This window comes from Anticarsia gemmatalis, chromosome 9, assembly GCF_050436995.1.
Source record: "Anticarsia gemmatalis isolate Benzon Research Colony breed Stoneville strain chromosome 9, ilAntGemm2 primary, whole genome shotgun sequence".
Taxonomy (NCBI): Eukaryota; Metazoa; Arthropoda; class Insecta; order Lepidoptera; family Erebidae; genus Anticarsia; species Anticarsia gemmatalis.
The window spans coordinates 9,427,311-9,447,862 of NC_134753.1; the positions used below are offsets into that span (position 1 = coordinate 9,427,311).

Below are 20,552 nucleotides of genomic sequence, written 5' to 3' on the forward strand. Positions count from 1 at the left end.
ATCATAGTTATATACTTTCAACCCTATCTGGATATTCATAAAGTCTAGTTTTGCTTGTTATGTCCCAGTGTGTTTAAGATGACAATTATAATAATTTACACTCTTATTATTTGTTTACATCCTTACATCATAGAAATATGACGTGTCGCTTATAAATTTAACCACGTCATGTCTAGATATTTTTCGACAACTAATAGAGCTTTATACAACATTCAGAAATTGGAACATTAATGACCTGACAGTGGCCTATTTGATACAACTACTTTATTTTGCAAATACATAACACCGAATGGTTAAATAGAATCCAAATAAATCGTGCATGCTAAGGCTCTGTACTAAGTTGTCGTACTATACTTACCTGTTTCAGTCGCAATTAATTATTTAATCAAATTTATTGCGGTTTGTGGTCAGTAACGGTTTAAAATTAATTTATGCTGCAGTTTACCTGTTTAACAGTGAACCTGTTGCTTTAAAGATTTGTACAGGCTGTTACAAAAGTTATGGGAAGCTTTAGTTAGTAACAAGCATTGTAACTAGCTTGCTTGGGATTCGAAATCTCCACACTAAGATCTTAAGACGCGATAGAGTTATCGCTTAGGTATAGAAATAAGCCATAGTTTGTTAAGCGAGCATTTTTCTTACTCTAGACATAGAACTAGGTGTATTTGAATTCAATAAATCTAGAACTTTATTTTTCCCCAAAGCACTTCGTTAACAAAGAGTAGGTACATCAGAATAATGGTTTATATCACTCTTACTGTACCTGTGTATTGTGCTCCAATTTGGGCACTATGATTTCGATTCCACTTTTAGGCCCGACCCAGGATTCGAACCCGAGACCTCTTGCGTCTCCTCATACACTACCGTCCGCGCCACAGAGGCAGTTGACTTCTCTAAACCACGAGTTCCCAACCTTTCCTTAGTCCGGGACCACTTTTACATTATTCTTGTTAGCAGGGACCACTACGTTAGTATATTAATGATAAAGTGTAATAATTATCCTGAAAATTTTAAATTTGGAAGTCATTCGCTGACCACATTTTGACTTCCGCGGACCACTGGTTGGGAACCACTCCTCTAGACATTATAAACAAAATCCTTTACGGTTGCCTAGTTTAAATTAAACTAGCCGCCGTAGCCAAATACCGGCCAGGACATTTTCACTCTTTTAATATGTCTGCTTTTCACTGCATTAATCAGGGTCAGGATTTCCCTGTATGTAACATGAATCACTGTAATTTTTCGATAAACTGTTTCAATGCTTTTGACCTTTTGAGGAAGGATAAAGACCTCGTCTCGTGTCTGACTCGAGGAGTCAGTATAGACATCGTTATGTTTATAATTATGTAATTATCCTCGTTTGTGTATTCAGAGTTATTTCCCTCAATAAAAAAATATTTTGATACTCATTAAATAATATAGATAAATGGTAAAAAATAAAAACAAATAATTTTAAAGCATATATTTCATAATCACACGATATGCTCATAGATTTCCAATTTTTGTAATATTGTGCTTACGAATTTAAACAAAATTGTGCATTTTTTATAATTAGGTATAATGCTTTCATGCACTAAAGCTGCCAACAAAAAGGCTGTGTATATTATTATAAATAAACTTCAGGTACATCGAACGATACTTTGGTTGAATACTAAACAATTTGTAAGTACGATACAATATTAAATTTCATTATTATTCGAAAGGTTACTTTTTAATTTCAACAGTTTTAGTTCAACTATGCTAACTTTTGGTTCACTTTAATATTTCTATAGTTAATTGAGAACGTTTTTTATCCAATAACGCATATATTATAGTAATCGGATAATAACACGACAGCCTCTATTAAAATTGAACACTGCACTTGCAACGACGCAAAATACTTTATATTCAAAAATCATGTGTCCAAAAATATCAAATATACCTTTACATTTGGCAATAAACACTGAGTACTATGTAGTAAACCCATTGTAAATACTTTTAGTTACTTATCATTAATATTAAAGAATTTAATGATATTTGTGACATACTGATATCTCACAACCTAATTAGAACCTGGTAATATCAACAATATCAGCAGCATTTTAATAACGAATGCATTTAAATTAATAACAAAAATATGGTCAATAATAACCGATAGCTTTAACAATAATAAACGAGATAAGCGATTTAGATTATAGATAAAGATTTACCATAATCAGGTACGCGAAACAAAAATAAATATTTGGCTTCTGCAAGCTGACTGCGTTTAGTATCACACTCTTGACTTGGCATCCATCGACAGACATCATTCACTGTGAAATAACACCAATATTGTCCACAATATCAGATCTCCAGTTTTATTACTCTGAACTTGTTTTCAAAAACGAAATAGAAGAACAATAAAAATGGCAATAAAAAAGTGATTCAAAATACTTTTCATAGACAATGTGTTTTAGAAAATGGCGCGAAAATTTCACAGCAAACAGTCCATAGGGATGTAACACAGTGTTGGACCAGAAATCGACTAAAACTAATTGGTGGGAATGCGATCTCTCAGGTAAGAGAGAATAGACGCGGTGCCTTTAGCGAGGATGGCATGGCGCGGCTGACGGAAGCAGTTGCCCATCAACTCCAAGGTCCTGCGAACAAAACCATTGTTCAGACCTGACAACAACTTGTATAGATCTGAACTTACTCTATGTGCTGAAGGCCGTAATGTCAATAGCCAACCTTCAACTGATGGGATGTTATATTAAGCTTTATTTATTAGTTTTTTAAGTCGACCTCGTTTTGAAAGATCTGCCTTAAAACAAGACAAGGTAGGATGGTAGTCTTTTCTATTATTATCTTTGCAGAAGAGACAGTACGAGTTTCGTGTGGAATATTACTTGACTATATTGATGCGCCATAAACAGGTTGCTCACAAAATTATAAAACAATTTTTTTGTTTTTTACTCAAGCTTCATATTTTTATTTTTATAAAAAGACAGGGCAGACAAGAATTAATTTTTCTAAAAATTCTTTAGTAATAACATGAGAAATACCTGAGATGCGTGAAGTTGCCAAGCTCCGGCGGTACAGTGAAGATGCTGTTGTTGCTGAGGTCCAACACGGCCAGCTTCTTCAACTTGGCCAGCGAGTCCGACGACACGTTGATCTCGTCGATCTTATTCTCTGCCGCTAACAGTATTTCTAAGTTCTCCAACTCGTACACACATCTTGGTAACTTCGTTAACCTGTATCATGGATGAAGCCAAATTACAATTGTTAAAGGGTTGAAAGTAGTCAGAACAGAACAGATTTAGTTAAAAAAATTGGATAATATGCTAGGTATTGAAATCAATAAAAAAAAGAAAATAAGCTCGAAATGTAGACCATACAAATTTTTTTCGCGTGTGAAAATAGCATAGTCATAGTGCAAGGGGGAGCCGTCCAATTAATACAGAGTGTCAATTTCAAATTGACCTCACGTCGACGCGAGAGTCACTCAATTAAAGTAATATGTTCAAATAGTATAAAACGATGTTGTTACCTACTAGTCCGAGTTCTCAAAGTACGGCTTTCTGTATCATAACATAGTAAGAAACTTTTTCAATAAAGCCAAGTAGTAATCCTTTCGTTTGTTAGTTAAATAGTAATCAGTCTCTTGAACTACCGGCTTTATATGCATTTATTTATGTAGAAGAAGCTAATTGTCATCAGGGTCATATCATAATCCTAAACTGGAGTATATTCCCCAGCAAGACAATCATAAGAAGAATATTAGTACTCACTTATTATTAGAGATGACTAGTTCCCTCAAGTTCCTTAAGTCTCCTATTTCCATGGGTAAATCGGTGAGTGAATTCTTACTGACATCAAGAAACTGTAGCCGAGTCAAATGTTTTATATCAGACGGAATACTAGTGATATTGTTGGAGCACAGTATAAGTTGCGACAACGTCTCACTCAGACGGACGACCCTGAAATAGTTAAATAGTTTAGTTTACAGTCACGCTATCGTATTATTTAATTAAATACTAACTTATTCGTGGAATTTAATCGCTAAAATTAAAGATTTTTTATGAACTCAAAGTAAAACAAGTTTTTTTATGGAAAAGTTAACAGACTATGGCTTGATCGAAATCATCTCCTTCAAATATGCTCAGATCATTACAAACGCACAAACTATATCACAGTCATAGTACAAACTAGATCATAGTAATGTGGATATATGCGAATTTATTCAAACATTCATAAAACCTGTAAGTGCGAGCGAGAGGAGATAAAAATGACGTATGGCATAGTAGCGTATTCGTACGTTTGCAATGGCCCAATAATACATTTTATAAAAACTGTACGATTAGGATGCGATACCAACATAATGTACTAATAAAGTCAATATGAATTATAAAAATAAAGTGATGTAAGTATAAATACGGTTGCATTTACCCAAGCGGTACAGCAGTCAACTTATTCTTAGAGAAGTCACAGATGTGTACTTCAGCGTCGGCGGCGGCTCCGAACACGTGCTCCGGTACATCTGTCACGTCGCGCCCCGGGATCATAAGAGCTTGACTCTTCTTCAATGTATATCTGTAGGAAAACAAGGAATTAAGAAATGTGTTGTGTAAAAAACGTGTTATATTGTTAGGAATTTAGTTTTAAAGATGAAGCGTATGAGGAGTGTGTTTGAACACGATGTAATACGCTCAAACTTGTCTTTAGCCTTTAAATGCTAGTATACGAGCATTGGCAACCCGAAGCTTATTATCGTACCCACTCGCTTCCTACTATTAATTGGGTAAACGTGTTTGTATTTCTATATATGTCCCTATACCTTCGAGTAGGTATAACAAGTGTGCAGTTAAGAATGAATTATACTTTCAAATCGATTAATACATATTTTTAAACACACGCACGCACGTACACAACCGTATACGTACACGTTCAAATCGTACTGACACATTGTAAAACCGATCTTATTACTATGTGTAAAGATTCATACTCACTTGTCAGGCCACTCATCTGGCGTGAACCTGGTCTCGCTAACGACCTCCTCAGTGATACGATCTCGCAAGAACTTCATCATGCGTTCAGTTCCTCCGCGAATAACATCCTGACGAACGAATGATAGCTTGTTGCCTTCCATATTGATGCTTTGCAGCTGCGATAGAAGACCTAGGTTACGAGGTAACCTGAAAGATAAAAAGAGGATAAAATTATGTAGTAACAGTGTTTTTACTTTACAAAAAATATTCTTATTTAATACGCTGCATAGGTCAGCTGTGGGTTAGTACTTCAATTAAAGAATGAATAAAAAAAAATAACTTATTGTTGACTAGTTTATGCCGGCGGGTCCGACCGCGTTGCTTTTGGCCAAAGCATTGTTTTTCTACTTTCCCAGCGTATAAGCTAATGCCCTGCCAAATTTTACACAAATCGGTATTGTCGTTTTGGTTTAAATCTCTGTTAGTATAAAATTTATTATAGAAAGTATTGTAATAGCAACAGGCTCACCCCCTATTACATAGGACTAACGTATAAATAGCGAAACGTGGGTGTATTTCATACACCTCTACAACGCGGGTACATACAAGAGGCATGATATTCTGTTTAATAGAGTTTGTTTATATATTACTTACTTATTCAAACTATTATTAGTAAGATCGAGTCTCTTGAGTTTCTGCAGTAGTGATATGTTCTCCGGCAGCACTTCTAATTTGTTGTCCCTAATGTTCAACACGCTCAAGTGCTGCATCTGATCACAAAACTCCTCGGTGATTTCCTAAAAACAAACAAACAGTTAATACTGTAATTATCTATGAAAAAAGGGTATAATTCGATTACTTTTTTATGCTAGACTTGTGCCACAATGAGCAATATTTAATTTTAACATGTCGTCGTCGCGTCGCGTTGACAAATGTTTTTTTTTATTTATGCAAGTTTTTTTCGTTTAGTTATTTTTTTTTGCCAATTACGGTCACACTGCTGGGCAAAGCTCGGATCGAATTGAGAGAAGGGGTTAGGCATTTAGTAAGTTAATTATCATATAATGCTCCATAAAAACATTAAAGCAGTTCAATCTTCTTATCAAACAAACACTGCACGTGATAATCCCTCTTCGCATAAATTCGTACAAGTTAATTATAATACCCTAAAAATAACGAAAATATTATCGTACATGTGTGATAAGCTTTAAATACCTTAATATAATTATTGGCCAGATAAATTTCCTTCAAGGCCGTACAGCCATAAAAGTCGGGTAATTCTTCGATATCGTTGTGGTTAGCGTCCAATATTTCCATCTTTCTGAGCTCGCCCATTGGTGGCAATCTCTTCAAACTATTGTTACTTATGTTCATTTTCTTCAAATCTGTAAAACAGATAATTATAACAATCATATCGCACCCTCAGTAATATAAAGGCACAATCCAAAATTATGGTAAACTGAGATTTGAAATCTTACAAGAAGCAGTAAGACCGGGCGACGGGCGGAGGGAGTGTGAGAGAGACACAACTATAGTTGCCGAGTCATTATTGTTCTTTTTCTCTCTCTGTCAGCGCTAACCGGTAGATAATTTGACTTTGTGCCCTTAGCATTTCAAATCTCAGTTTACCATAATTTTGGATTGTGCCTTTATATTACTGAGGGTGCGATATTGTCGTAAACTAATTAAGTGGGCAGACAAGGTGCTAAACTCGTAACTTAATCATGTCATTTTATCGCAATCTCTCGCTCGCACTTACACATTGTCACATTCCTATGATTCTGTATGTAAGTATGTTTTTTTATAACGAATTGGCTCAGAGATTACAGGACCAATTTTAAAAATTCGTTCTCCGTTTGAATTTTTTCACTCATTAATATGAGCTATTTTAATTGCAAGAAAGAATAGATGTCCCTTGCGAAGTACGATTGCTAGTTTCCTCGTAATAATATAATGAAATATCAAAATAAAATAAAAAAAACTCATGTCTCCTTTATTTGTTATGTGAGCTACACCCATTGGAAATTGCATACTTAGTAATTATTCATGAAAATTATCCGTGGAAACTATCAACCAGTCACGTATCAGTATTTCTTACACAGTAGCATCTAATTACTTTGTATGCAAGCATCACGTTTACAATTTACCTACTAGAATTAATATTATAGGGATATAAAGATAAGTAGATAATAACACAAACACGACCGAAACCGATTTTAAATAAATATAAACAAAGACTAGCAGACTGGCCCGTCTCCATCCGGGTAAAGTACAATTTTATCCCCTTCATTCTATTCCTGTGGGAGCTGTGATCCCATCGATCCCATACAAACCTAGTCCCGACAGTTACAAACCTATTTTAAAACTTAATATGTATTTAGTTCAGTTATTCAAAAGTTATGCGGGTACGAATTTTTAATGAGTTATATTAGAAAACATTCAAAAGTATTTCGTGTATATTTTGCAAGTTTTTACAAACTCTACCACAATACATTCGATATGAACGAAACTTAATCAAATTCATTGAATTTTCAAAGAATGGTGATGTAAACACCATTGAATTGAGGCCATTGATAGCACAGTAGATAACTACTGGCCATAGCTCCATACATTGGGGTCATGGATTCTACACCCACATACAAATACCTTAGTGACCCTTCAATTTTCACTATCAAATACGAAATAAAACATAATGCTTTTAGTTCGTATTTCTTGTTTTTTAAGCAATTTTATAAAAGAAATATATTATAAATTAATTCCCGCAGTCAATACTACTTGTGTGATAATAGGACTTAACAAAAAAAATATGAACATGATCTTTTACCAACATACACACAACATAAAGTACTAGAAGACCCGAAACAATGATCGTCTCAGCTGGTTATCGAAGCCGCGCCCGTCACGCGCATTTTATAAACTTAGAAACCACATAAATAATAATAAATTGAATAGAGTACATAATGAAAGAAGAGTACTTACCTCTTAGGTTGACAATATCTGGAGGTAGCTCCTGTAGTTCATTGTGTGACAGATTCACTTCCACCAGACGCACCAAGTATCCCATGCCTGGTGGTAACATTGATATTTTGTTATGGGATAAGTCCTGGAAACATACAACCAATTAAATCGCGAAAATAAATATAAAATTATCTAAGAACATGGATTGCCTTTCATTTAGATGTTTGCACTGATAGATAAATTAAAGCCAATATTTATGACTTTAATCCAACACACTTAAGATCCTTAACTCACCTATTATATCAAAGAATCAAAATTGCAACAAAAATGTTTACTTTTCACAATAATAAAAAAGGTCAAATAAGGACAGGTTTTTGAGTATCTTACCAAAAAGTTCAGCATAACAAAATCACCAAAATCAGGCTCAATTTTAGTGAGCTCATTGTGTGATATGCTGAGCCATCGGAGCTCTGTCAACTTGTAGAACTCCTTGGGGAGCACTGTCAGTTTATTATGAGCCAAACTCAGGTTCATTAACTCAGTTAATTGTCCAAACTCTGGTGGCAGACTAGTTATTGCATTATCATGAAGCTGCAAAATAATAACACATTTATTATACAGTTGTTAACTTTTATTTGATAAAATAGAGTATATCTGATTTTAGAGGAAATAAATAAATAGTACAGACTTATCAGATAGAGAATAGTTTGGGTGATGATGATTATATATCTGACTGATTTCAGCCATGGCAACCACTTCAACTTCTAATCAATTAAATAAGTACAGTACTCTTTTAGTATGATGAATCAAAGTGTGTTTACATGATTTAGAATACAAAACTCTATTTTACAGTATGGTTGGCAACCTTAGTTTATATTTATAAATTCACAAGCAAAAAGTCACCAAACATAGTCATTAGTAATGCTTACATAATTCATATTGTTAGAAAATAAATCTTTGCATTATACATTATACAACTTCCTGGGTAAAGTGTGTTATGTTACAATAGACTATAGTAGTGAGAATAGTATAATAAATTATTTAATTGTACAGTGCAAGGAGATTGTGTGCATGGAATAGTACTAGTATCAATTAACATATGATATAAAATGCAATCAAGTGATATGTCTTCTACTGGCTCACCTTGAGTGTGATGAGGTGTTGCAGATACTTGACATTGGGTGATATTACTTTTATTACATTGGAGCTCAGGTCAAGGGTCTTGAGAGGTTCTGCATTCCACCAGTTGTTGCTATTGGGCCTTGTGAAGTCAACCTCCTTGGTATCGTCCATAACCAACTCGTCAATTTTCCAAACATTCTCTGGCACTAGACATTATAATAAAATTGTTATGTAAAATTTTAAATAATGACTTGTATAACACAGAAAATTTGTACAGAATAAAATATTTAATAGTTTTTTTATTTCGAAATATTACAGTATATTAAATTTATCCTTATGAATGTAGCTACCACTAGTATGGTTTAAGGAAATATATTCAGGTAAATAGTAGTGAGATATGCTAATTACGTAGTTTATAAAGAAAGTTATTAATTACAAGCGTATACAATTTAATTATATGCGATAGGATAGGAAATGCAGGCACCTTCAGTAATGACTTAAATGATACAAAACACCAATATATAGATATAGTTAAACGTTTATACATTGCGCAAATTGTGCTCACGTAGAAAATGTCACATAAATAATTCAGCCTCACCTGTACCGAGTCCCCTATTGCATAAACTGAGTTGTCCGGTCCTCTTGGCTGATTTAATCAAACCACTGGATAATTCGTTCTCGTCCGCTTTTTTATCTTGAAGATGAAACACAGATTTGTTACACACTTTTATACGCGATTTTATATGTGATCTTTGAGACATTTTAAACGGTTAAAAAATGACTGAGCTGTATTTTATTGCTGAACTACTGAAGCGATATCATCATTGTTTTTGTTGAAGTTTGATGTCGATATTAAGTTACGTTTACACTGCACTTAGTAAATAAACCACACTAAAGAATGAATAATTTTGTAATGGCGCATTAACGATTTTTTTGCTATAAATTACGTCATTAAAATAGGGTTAAGTCTGTCATCAATGTCTACATTGATATTAACTGGTAAACGGTAGTCATTAAATTAACAAAGATCAAAACTTTCTTGAATCGCGCATGTAGTTTGTTTGTAAGCACAAGTATGCATATCCCTTTACAACAATATTGTGACAGCAATGACATTTGTAACACAGATTAAAAAATGTATCCCTTTACACAGATAAAAAAAATATACTGAATATAATAATATTTTGATTTGTGAGTCAATTCGGACTGGTTCTTTAATAACATACATTAATTATACCGTTTTTAATGAATATCTATCTTAATAAAGTCAATAGCGTTTAATGTTAAATTAAGGCAACGATTTTCTGTTTGATATAGGTACCTACCTAACCTAGGTCTATCCCTCAACAACGATAGTTTGTCTTGTAAATAAGTGTAGGTGCTAGAGATGCGTGGATACTTACAGCTTAAGGTATCCCGAGGCGGTAATGGTTCTCTTGGAGTACAGACATTTTGTGTACATGTATTGCCAACTTCACTGACATTTTCATGTAGCATCATGATTATTAATTTTGAAGCCTTTATTATACACTGTTACATTATCTAATACCAGACACTATTTATATACATCAAGTACCTTTGTACTAAATCATGTAATATAATAAATTGTATAAAATTGCTTCAAATTTCTGATTTGTTCACGTTTGTATTGACACTAGAATTTTTTTAACGCACCTATTTACGCACTCATAAAGAAATAGCCATCCATATAGCCAGTTATGTGTCAGGAGAATGGTATAAAGTCTTTTTGGTAGTTTCGAAGGGGATTACAGAATTTAATGGAAAATAAGAGAGCTTTTATAAACGCGCTCGATTAGTCTAATTAAATACGACCTTATCAACACTTCACTACACACGTCGATCATGCACTTCAGTAAGCACAGTTCGTAAAATGAAAGTCTTGCTATACCTATAGTAAATTTGTTAGCCTTAAGATTATTTATCTTACCGTCAAGTAACTATAACAGGTCCCCAGTACCTACTTAAGTACATTTCTTAATACTATTCATGTAGGTACCTACAACCTTTATAAAGATTGAGGAAAACGAAATTAGCAAAGCACAATATGTTATAAAAAGGACGTCTCTACTTTATTTTAAAAAAATATTATAATTTAATTAAGTACTTATACATTTAAGAGCCTTAAACTTAAAATAATAACTGCACCAACAACATTTGCCGTCGAACTTGTATAGCACGCGTGGTTGGTGTGGCTGAAGACTCGGTCTACTTTATAGTTCGTCTTCTGAACATCGGGCAACAAGCTTTCATAGAGCTTAACTCTTTCTAGCAAAGCGCTCTCCTCGTTGCTCCGCCAATATAATGAAGCGAGAGTCGCTAGGCACTGAAAATAAAGCAAAAAATTAAAAGAAATATGTACCTAAGTACTAAGCAAGTCTTTAGACTAGTACCTACTTTTTTATTGGACTAAAAACAGTATTATCTAGGTTTTTAGACAGTAACGTGCAGGATCCAGGGCTTAATGCCTCATTACCATAATTTATTCAGTGGTGGTTCGAGACTTTCGATCGTAAGACTAAAAAGATATAACTAAGGTCACATAATAATCGGGCCATTTCAAACGTGCAAACCAAGTCATGTCATTTTATTGGAGTTTCTCGCTCGCACACATTGTCACATTCATATGATTCTTTTGAAGACGTAGTTCGCACGTTTGTAATGGCCTGAGTATAGTAAACTGTCTCACAGGAAACTTACTTTTACTTTAACTCCATTCTTCGTAAAATATTGCTGCGTTATTTTAAAATTTAGTTGCAACAATGTAGTTTGCAGTTCATCTCCATACAATGTGTAAACAGGTGGGTGTACTGCGATGGCTGGTGCCGGTTCTCCATTGATGTACCATGAGAGATGGCAAGGAGGCCTGGAGCGGCCTGAAGTGCAGTTGACTTGGACGTAGTCACCGAGCCGATATCTCGTGTGTAAGCCTGTTATGACTGGACCGTGGTTCGGTAACACTGAAACATGAGAATTATATATTATCGTTAGTTATTGCTGCAGAGCCTTGAATAAAACTTCTTCCCATCTTACAAAAAAAAATACCATCCTAGATTCTTCGAATTCTTATTTTTCACTTAAATGCTTAAAACATGTGAATTTCCTCTGTTAAATCTCCCTTTGTATTCTTAGCAGAAACACATAGGTAACGCAGCTCGTTACTTTAGTACATAGGTACTAAATATTATGACTTAAGAGAGAATAAAAGAAACGTACAAGCCTGCTGCTGTATAGAAATACTGACCAACTACGTCCATGTCGGCATGTTCGGAGACGGTGGGGAAGAGCGGCCGCTCGCCCGACACCTCGCAGCGATATCGTCCTGCTGACTCTGATACCACGTGAGATAGTACAAGGTTCGACCCTGATGCATCCGATTTCTGGGGAAAGACGATGATATTTTTATTTCGGACAATGTTTCTCTTGTAAAAGTGGACACTTATACTAAGGATTATAGATTACGATGGTGTAAGATTATTATGTGTTACCAATGGACAGTGGTTACAAAAAATACGGATTTTGACTCAAAACAAAAATATACAAATATTTTCCACTAGTGGAATTAAGCCCGCGACCTCATCCGCGCATCTGTACAAAAACGTTACAGATCTCCGCAGTATAGTCGTATTTTTTTTTGTTCAAATGTGGTTCAGTTTTGACTTAAGATCGATGTAAACGTGTGAGAGAGTGTAGGTACCTCGACGTCGACGCCGGGCAGCGGGAACTTCCTGCGCGGCTCGGAGTCGCGCGGCACGTGGCGGAAGAACTCCTTGCCGTCCTTGTACCACTTGACGGAGTACAGCACGTCGGCCGCGCTCAGCGCCCAGCGGCACGACAGCTGCGCGCGCGCGCCCAGCGCCACGTGCGCCGGCACGCGCAGCTCCAACAACTCCAGGGATATTATGCACTCTACAAAATAACAGCTTTTGGTCTGCAATAATTTCTCTCGCGATAAATTAGCAGAAAGTCTTCATATACCGAACCACATAATTATCACAATGCTATGAAAATTTTAAATTAATAAGACAGGGTTCTAACTTGGTCTTTATTTTGCGAATCTCACGTTAGTAATTTAAGTCTTAACCGGCATATCATATTTGCATTACAAATCCTAAGTATCTTATAACATTATAATAACAAACCATTTCAGTGATGGTAAACACGATTATCTTCATAAAGAGTAAAGAAGTGAGAAGTGAATTTGCATAGAAGAGGCAATGCATTTTAACTAGAAATAAACTCGAGATGAGTTTAACGTAACTGGTAGAATTTAACTTTGAACAAACTTGTACAAGTTAGTTAGTAGTTTATGAGCAGTTTACAGCCTTTTGTAAATTACAGTAATTTTAACAGGCTATTTTTATAACCCTAGAGGGATGATTATGTCTGTAGCTTATGTTTTTTTAACACCAAAAGAAAATTCAAGCCAGGTTTCGTTAAGACAAGAGTAGGGAATGCAATCCCGACTCGAGATCGTCAACTCGAGATCCCTCGCGATCGGAAATATCAATCCCGCGGGATCCCGAGATTTTCGGGATCCCGTCTAGTTAGTAAAAATAATACAATTCGAACGGCTTGTTTAATGTAATATGTGTGTGATAGTGAGGTGAATGCAATAAATTATTATTTGAAAGAAAATAATAGCCTTTATTTTTCAATATTACTAACAACGTAATATAATTAACAGGTGTAATAACATGAACATAATCAAAAAAGTAGGTGTAGCTCCAGGAGATCAAAATAAAAAGTAATCACATGGCATTTTGAAAGTAGCCTCTTAAAATACAAAGTGTATCAATAGTACGAGCTTCTAATCGGCATCTTAAGTCTCATCGGGATTGCATTCACTAGACAAGAGTATGAAAATGAAAATGACAATGGTTATTACTTATTTTTAAACACATTTGTAATATGAATCGGAAGTAGTAAATAAGCATGCCTACTCAGTACATAAGTGACGTACCAAAAACCATCAAAAGACTGAAGAGCGTCAATAAATGTTGTCCACGTAATCTCGTCAACATTGCGTGATTCACATTCATCCCCATTCTATGAAATACACCGTCGTATTTCTGCATACAGCTTCGATTATCATCATCGAACTGCAACAAATATCAGTTAGAAAGTAGGTAGTACCTACATCACTAGACATTTACCATTCGGGTACAAGTCGTGCACTCAAAATGGGCGAGTTTACAACTTCTCCGATTAAGTCATAAACAGAAAAAGAACACATCGAAACCAAGCAAATAGGTACTAAGAATGCTACTGATATCTTTGGGAATCAAACCCTCGCCATTATGGCGTTTACAATTTTGTTCGCTTTAACATACCAAAGCAACCTTCCTGAAAAGCATTACTTATACTTGGGCACGATTGTCTAGTACATATGTATATATAACGATGACGCAATTGGGTCTAAATCGTCCTTCATCCATTTATAAACATTTATGGGAACAATGGGAACGGTCGCCCGCCCCGTGACAAGGCTTTGTTCCGCCGATTTTTCGGCATATTACTGAAATATCGTGTTACAACTTTCCTCGAACTTATTGCAACGGCAACGTTACGTTGTTCTCTCTTTATTATTTTATGCTATAGTATGATTAATGATGTGGGCACCTTGTTATGTACCTTGAAATGTTATTTTGGTACCTACCTATATTGCATACCTCATATTGTAAGTAATCATTCGTGTAAATAATCCTATTTAACAGTGATAGTACAAAATAAAAAAGGTTTTAATTATTTATTTTACGTCTGAATTGTATCTGGCCAATTTGCAGGAAAAAATAGTTCTGATGCCCTTTAATAAATTAAGAAATATATAAATATTTTTTTAATTATTTTAAGGCTGCACTAAATTCGGACAGTGTTAATTTATGATTGTATTTTTTTTAATCGGGTAAAATCATTTAATTTAGCAGTAGTTTTTACAGGATCTTAAAAATATCATAAATTATTCTAAATATTTTTGACTTAAGTTGGTCAGAAAAAAATTCAGCACTTACGGTATTTCAGTATAGCATCACGATAATAAAAATGCTTGCTTGAAATAAATAACCACACTTGTTTCTGAGTTTGTTGACTATTTCTTTTTATAGTTTTCAACATAAACTTTCGCGATTACTTCACATCACTTATGAACTAAGCTTGCGTGTAGCTTTAGCGAGCGATAACATTGGAGTAACGCAGTGACCGTTAATACAAAACGATCACTTTCATTTTGGAATATGCACGTCGGAAAATAAAAAAGAAAGCGAATTCATTTTTCAGACGACGCTTTAGGTAGGGTAATATATTTGTATTTTATTAGCTATTAATAGACTTATCTGATTCGAAAATAAAACTTAATAATTTTTCGAACGCCTTGTTTGAAGATGTCGTTTTCCATTAGCGATGGAGATGTTGATTAAAAGAAACGAAAATTACCTAGCTGCACCATACACAGATAATTTTAACTATCGAGACAAAGCCATTCTAAGTAGTAGAGTAGAAATAGAGTGCATATTCATAAGGATACAGGGGCTTTTCCAATGTAATGAATTAGAAATGTACATTGATTGAGCTTAATTACACAGCACGACTTGACAGCAGTTGAGTCGCCGCGACTCAGCTTTTCCTTGATATTACGCCTTTAACAATATAATTAAAGGGTGATTTGATAAATAGAGTAGATTTAAGAAAATAGGAAGAATTAATTAAACCCTTCTTTTATAGTTTCTAATTTATGCAGTGTGTTATTTAAATACACACCGTTTTGGAAATATTTTAAGCTTTTTTTTTAAAACAATCTGTGCCTGCCTATATTAATTTCATATGCTCGATTATTCTGTTACTCTATTACTACCTACTTCGTTACTATATTTCCTAAGCAGAGAAGAAAAGTAGGTAAGCGTCTCTACGTTGTCCCATAGTCCAAGAGATATAATAATTTGATGTTAAGAATGTAAACAAACAAATGTACCATGTAAAGATACATCTGTTTGCGATACAAACATTAATCTTCGAGATTCCGTCCTATTCACCAACACTGGTTCGTTTTCCTACCAATAATAGAGCCTACGTACTTAATGCTAACATAAGAGACCCATTAAACGCATTGACAAATAGTTTTCCTATTTGGGTCCGCTCTAGCTATCTGAACACAAATATTATGAATCACAAGCAAGTGTCATCGAGAGCTTTCCCGATCGCCATAATGTTTGACGATTGTTAACTAAACATGGCGTATTGGGGAGCGGCACGGCGGCTGCTAAGCTCGCCATAATCATACGTTACCATAACAGTATTCACACTGCAAATTGATCTGAACAATGCTCGGGAGCACGACTACTGGACCGGATTTAAATCTCGAAATGGATAATAGTTACCACGAGTTAGATTTAAAAGTTATTTTATACATAATAATATGACGGTGCTGATTGGTATTGAATTACCTAATTTATTAACAGAATATAAATAAACGTAGGAGTCTCTTCGTAAAAAGCATTTATAATTTTACTAGCTGACCCGCACAACTTCGCTTGCGTCACATAAGAGAGAATGGGTCAGAAGTTTCCACGTTTTTATAACACTTTTTACTGTTACTCTGCTCCTATTGGTCGTAGCGTGAAGATATATTATATAATATGCCTTTTTTCACGAAAAACATAGCAAAATTATTTAAATATCTCCTAATATAACGAAGTCGCGCTAAGGCATATCCGCCATTAAAACAGTTGCCATGACAACGGAATTTTGTTATTTTAATGTCATTATAATATTGATTTTTCGCGACTTCGTTGAATTTTCTGAATTTTCCCGGGAAATGCGTCATTTTCCCGGGGTAAAAAGTAGCCTATGTCCTTTCTCGGGGATCAAAATATCTCCATACCAAATTTCATGCAAATTGGTTCAGTAGTTTAGACGTGATTGAGTAGCAGACAGACAGACAGACAGACAGACAGACAGACAGACAGACAGACAGAGTTACTTTCGCATTTATAATATTAGTATGGATGGAAAGTATGGATTCGGTCGGAGAATTGAGCTGTGATAAAACGAAATATTAGATGTTAATTTTTAACGATTTGATCGTCTGTTTCTCTTTAAAGATGATGTTTTGCACATTACGCACGACCTGCCGTGAATTCTGGTTACGTCGACTGATGCCCCAAATGAAAGCCGCCGTTGAGACGTTATTGGCAAAAGGTTAAGAATACCATAATCTTAAATATATTTAAGTACATTTAACATCTCATACCGACCATTACGGGCATTGCACATTTGTTTCATCACTTTCATCTGTCTGAAAGAGAATTCAGTCAGAATCCTGATTTCGTCAGACGTAAATATTCCTAGTATTTAGAGTGATATTGGATGCCAAGCATTCTAAATTATCACATGACAGTTTATAATTTTTTGTGAAGATTGATATTGATTATTTTGAAATTCTTAATTACAATTTAACGCAGTTGGTATCTGTGGTCCAGTTTTATGTCAGCGATAAGTCCCCGCTTTGGATCACGCCTGTAAGGGCACGTGCGAATATGGACTAACACAATGCCTGTAAATTGCACCAAAATGACGAATGCGCCGCGGGTTGTTTGCCTCCAGCCTCCGAGAACCCGGAGTTCCAAATACGATCATGAATCACGCTAAATAAATTACTTAACTAACTATTGAAAGTGTTGTAAAGGCTACCTTTTTATTCAGCTCTTTTACACTTTAAAGATGCAGTATATTAATGAAGGCTCTAGTATATCAACATTTTCGTTAAAACATTTTCGTTGTAAGTTAATACTTTCTCTGCAAAATTATCAACGAAGCTAATAAACTTTCTCTCCTAATCGGACCTAGTGCATAAAAACATGTGTTCATTGGGATAGAGCCAAAGTACTGGGTGCTTATAAACTGGGTATCTAGATTAACATCAGTCGCATACTTTCGAGTTATCTTTCAGCGATATTCACGTAAATTGGTGATCTCCAATAGCGCAAATATTTTCGGCAACACATTTTTAAATTTATAAAACCCAAGTGAAATTAAAAAATCAGTTTACAGACATTGATGGTGACATACTGTTCATTTGGTGTAATGAGATATGAGGAATGCGACGCAATTAGTCTGAACTTTGAATTTGGTCAGCCCGATGCCCGATGGAAAGATGTCGGGACGACAGCGACATAAGGATCCTCGCACAAATGAGCCAATTTGTTCTGCGCCACCGCCTTTAATGACTTTTTTGGGTCGGCCCGAAATCTCGTTATTTAGTAAGCCGTGCTTGTTTATTTATTAGTTTTATTTTTATCTTGTTAACGTTTTTTATCTGCGTGAAATGTAGTTATACGCATTAAGTACTTTGCGATAAAAAATAGAATATAATAAAATGGAATATCTTGTTCTTACAGCATTTTCAGGGTTGTTTACCCAGATTTAAGTAAAGATAATCAGGGAATCCTAAAATATTTTAAGCGATGCGTACCTTTACGAGTGAAAATACTATAATTTAATATTCAAATGTATTCAGATAGGACATTTTTCTCTATTTTTATCCAGCATAATGGTGCAATTGCGAAACTAATGGCTCGTATGCCATTTTGATGTTAACTCAATCGAGAGAAATGTTCTGACGTCCTCCTAGCGCCTTTATAAAAACATTTTTCAGCTCGGGTTTGTCAGACAGTTCAGAATTAAGCTTCAGACAAGGTATTGTTACAAAGAAAAACAGTTCTCTACAAAAAACCAAATCTTATTGAAAAGTTTCTTACCTATATTAATATAAACAGTAGTGAAGTAACCATTGTTTTATAGATCGACAAAAGTTGTCGATAGAGTCATAAGTAACAATTAGTTCTTTGAAGTTATTTTGCCTTTAAAAAAGACTGTTTTCTCGATGCTGTAGTGATTAATAATACTTAGTTATAATCAGAACAAATAGTTATTATTAATAGCATTTTTTTCCAGTCTCCATCATGTCAATTCTTACGAGAACCAGTTTGAGTGCGGCAACAATAGCGTTGTTGTGTTTGTGTGCGGTGATGTGCGCGGGCGCATCGCAGAGTGGGCGGTGTAAACTAAAACGTCATCCACATAAGGCAATGCAGACCGACCTCAATGGACGAAGGTGTTGGGATGATATTAAGATCATGTCTTGCTGGGGATATTGTATGTCTTATGAGGTATGACATCAATACAGAGAGTTTTGTACTAATTATTATAGTCCTAGAATAATTTATAGGTATTTTCTATGTTGCATGTGGTTCATTGGTGATGTGTTGTGATATGAAGTTCCTAGCTGGGACAATAAGTCGGAATATTGACGTAGAAATTCCAATTCTCTAAAGGGCCTCTGAGGCGTGGTCAGTAGTGTATTCGTCTACTAAACACGAGTTCCCGTGTTCCATTTCCGGGTCGGACAAGATGTTATTTCATATACCTACCTTTGCCAACACCTTCGGGTATAACCGGCGTGATAGTAATGTATTATGTATGTTTGTAAAATTCTAATTAATTGTGTACTACGTGAATACTTGGACGAAGCCTCATTTCAATAGTCATCCATACTGAATAAACAAAAGCTATCCTCATATTCTCATTTCAGATATCTGACTGGCAGTTCCCTTACAAGCAGTCTCATCACCCAGTGTGTGTGCACGGGGAACGTAAACACGCGTCCGTGAAGTTGCGCCACTGCGACCCTGGAGTGCAGCCCGGAACTGATGTCTACCATTACGTGGAAGCTACTTCTTGCAAGTGTCAGGTAAGTGAAGCATCCCACAATGCTGGTTTCCGACCATAATAATTTCAGACTTTTCAAAAGATTGTAGGTATGATAGTAATTAATTGCTTTGTTAATTTGATAACTTCAAATCGTCACATTTTTATCACGCCGTTTTCACCTATGTACTTACCTACTTATTTAGGTAGGTACCTACCTAGTTTTAAAATTAGTAATACATAGGTATGGCCCATCGGTATTTGGGGCGACTGCCGCGCAGAGGTCTGGGTTCGAGTCATAGAAATAAAATAATGTTATTTTTTGTACCAGGTATGTTCATCTGATGACACTAGCTGCGAGTGGCTTCCTCCCGATTCGTCCCTTCTCGGTGGACTTATATTGAAAGAAGAAATCGAAGAAGAATTGGATCAAAACATTATATAAATCAGCCAGTACAATGAATATACGAATATCTTAGATTGAATTTACGATGTTGCAAGTTACATTTTTATACAAAATATAAGTTTTTTAAACAAACAGTGTTTTTTTCCTACATATCCTAAACAAGTTGTAATTACCTATTTCCTACCCGACATTCTTTTAACAGCTTTATTGGTGCATAAGTCGTAATTAACGTAAAGGATAAAGAGGAATTGACAGATAGGTACGAAAATGAATATTTTATCATTATGCCACCAATTTGAACGTTGAGATAAATACATAATGAACATCGTTATTATTATCGCTTATATCGCTATATATAGGTCTTTACAGTATTCATAATATTAATATACCATGCTTAG

General features: G+C 35.0%; 3 protein-coding genes across 3 annotated transcripts; 1 reads left to right on the forward strand and 2 right to left on the reverse strand.

The window, feature by feature from the left end:
* Positions 1 to 1,447: 1,447 nt before the first annotated feature.
* Positions 1,448 to 9,989, reverse strand: LOC142975522 (leucine-rich repeat-containing protein 40-like). The gene is made up of 11 exons (XM_076118433.1): positions 9,628 to 9,989; positions 9,051 to 9,235; positions 8,295 to 8,498; positions 7,929 to 8,052; positions 6,165 to 6,334; positions 5,604 to 5,746; positions 4,971 to 5,156; positions 4,411 to 4,554; positions 3,753 to 3,941; positions 3,024 to 3,215; positions 1,448 to 2,618 (listed from the first exon to the last, which is right to left on the reverse strand). Exons 1-11 carry the CDS (start codon positions 9,788 to 9,790, stop codon positions 2,510 to 2,512), a joined length of 1,809 nt encoding a protein of 602 aa, XP_075974548.1. The 5' UTR covers positions 9,791 to 9,989; the 3' UTR covers positions 1,448 to 2,509.
* A 1,165-nt stretch (positions 9,990 to 11,154) lies between these two features.
* Positions 11,155 to 14,137, reverse strand: LOC142975267 (nephrin-like). Its single transcript, XM_076118008.1, has 5 exons — positions 14,011 to 14,137; positions 12,745 to 12,956; positions 12,292 to 12,427; positions 11,748 to 12,007; positions 11,155 to 11,373 (listed from the first exon to the last, which is right to left on the reverse strand). Exons 1-5 carry the CDS (start codon positions 14,123 to 14,125, stop codon positions 11,155 to 11,157), a joined length of 942 nt encoding a protein of 313 aa, XP_075974123.1. The 5' UTR covers positions 14,126 to 14,137.
* A 4,582-nt stretch (positions 14,138 to 18,719) lies between these two features.
* Positions 18,720 to 20,261, forward strand: LOC142975479 (glycoprotein hormone beta-5-like). The gene is made up of 4 exons (XM_076118333.1): positions 18,720 to 18,737; positions 18,996 to 19,210; positions 19,633 to 19,791; positions 20,080 to 20,261. Exons 2-4 carry the CDS (start codon positions 19,004 to 19,006, stop codon positions 20,191 to 20,193), a joined length of 480 nt encoding a protein of 159 aa, XP_075974448.1. The 5' UTR covers positions 18,720 to 18,737; positions 18,996 to 19,003; the 3' UTR covers positions 20,194 to 20,261.
* The last annotated feature ends 291 nt before the right edge of the window (positions 20,262 to 20,552 follow it).

Coding starts and splice junctions, on each gene's coding strand:
- LOC142975479 (XM_076118333.1), top strand. CDS start 19,004: ATGTCAATTCTTACGAGAACCAGTTTGAGTGCGGCAACAATAGCGTTG. Junction 19,211..19,632: donor GATATTGTATGTCTTATGAG/GTATGACATCAA, acceptor TTCTCATTTCAG/ATATCTGACTGGCAGTTCCC. Junction 19,792..20,079: donor CTACTTCTTGCAAGTGTCAG/GTAAGTGAAGCA, acceptor TTTTTGTACCAG/GTATGTTCATCTGATGACAC.
- LOC142975267 (XM_076118008.1), bottom strand. CDS start 14,125: ATGCAGAAATACGACGGTGTATTTCATAGAATGGGGATGAATGTGAAT. Junction 12,957..14,010: donor CAGTCTTTTGATGGTTTTTG/GTACGTCACTTA, acceptor GTTATTTTGTAG/AGTGCATAATATCCCTGGAG. Junction 11,374..11,747: donor AGAATGGAGTTAAAGTAAAA/GTAAGTTTCCTG, acceptor CTTTATTTTCAG/TGCCTAGCGACTCTCGCTTC.
- LOC142975522 (XM_076118433.1), bottom strand. CDS start 9,790: ATGTCTCAAAGATCACATATAAAATCGCGTATAAAAGTGTGTAACAAA. Junction 6,335..7,928: donor AGATATTGTCAACCTAAGAG/GTAAGTACTCTT, acceptor TCTGTTTTACAG/ATTTGAAGAAAATGAACATA. Junction 3,216..3,752: donor CTAGTCATCTCTAATAATAA/GTGAGTACTAAT, acceptor TCCATGATACAG/GTTAACGAAGTTACCAAGAT.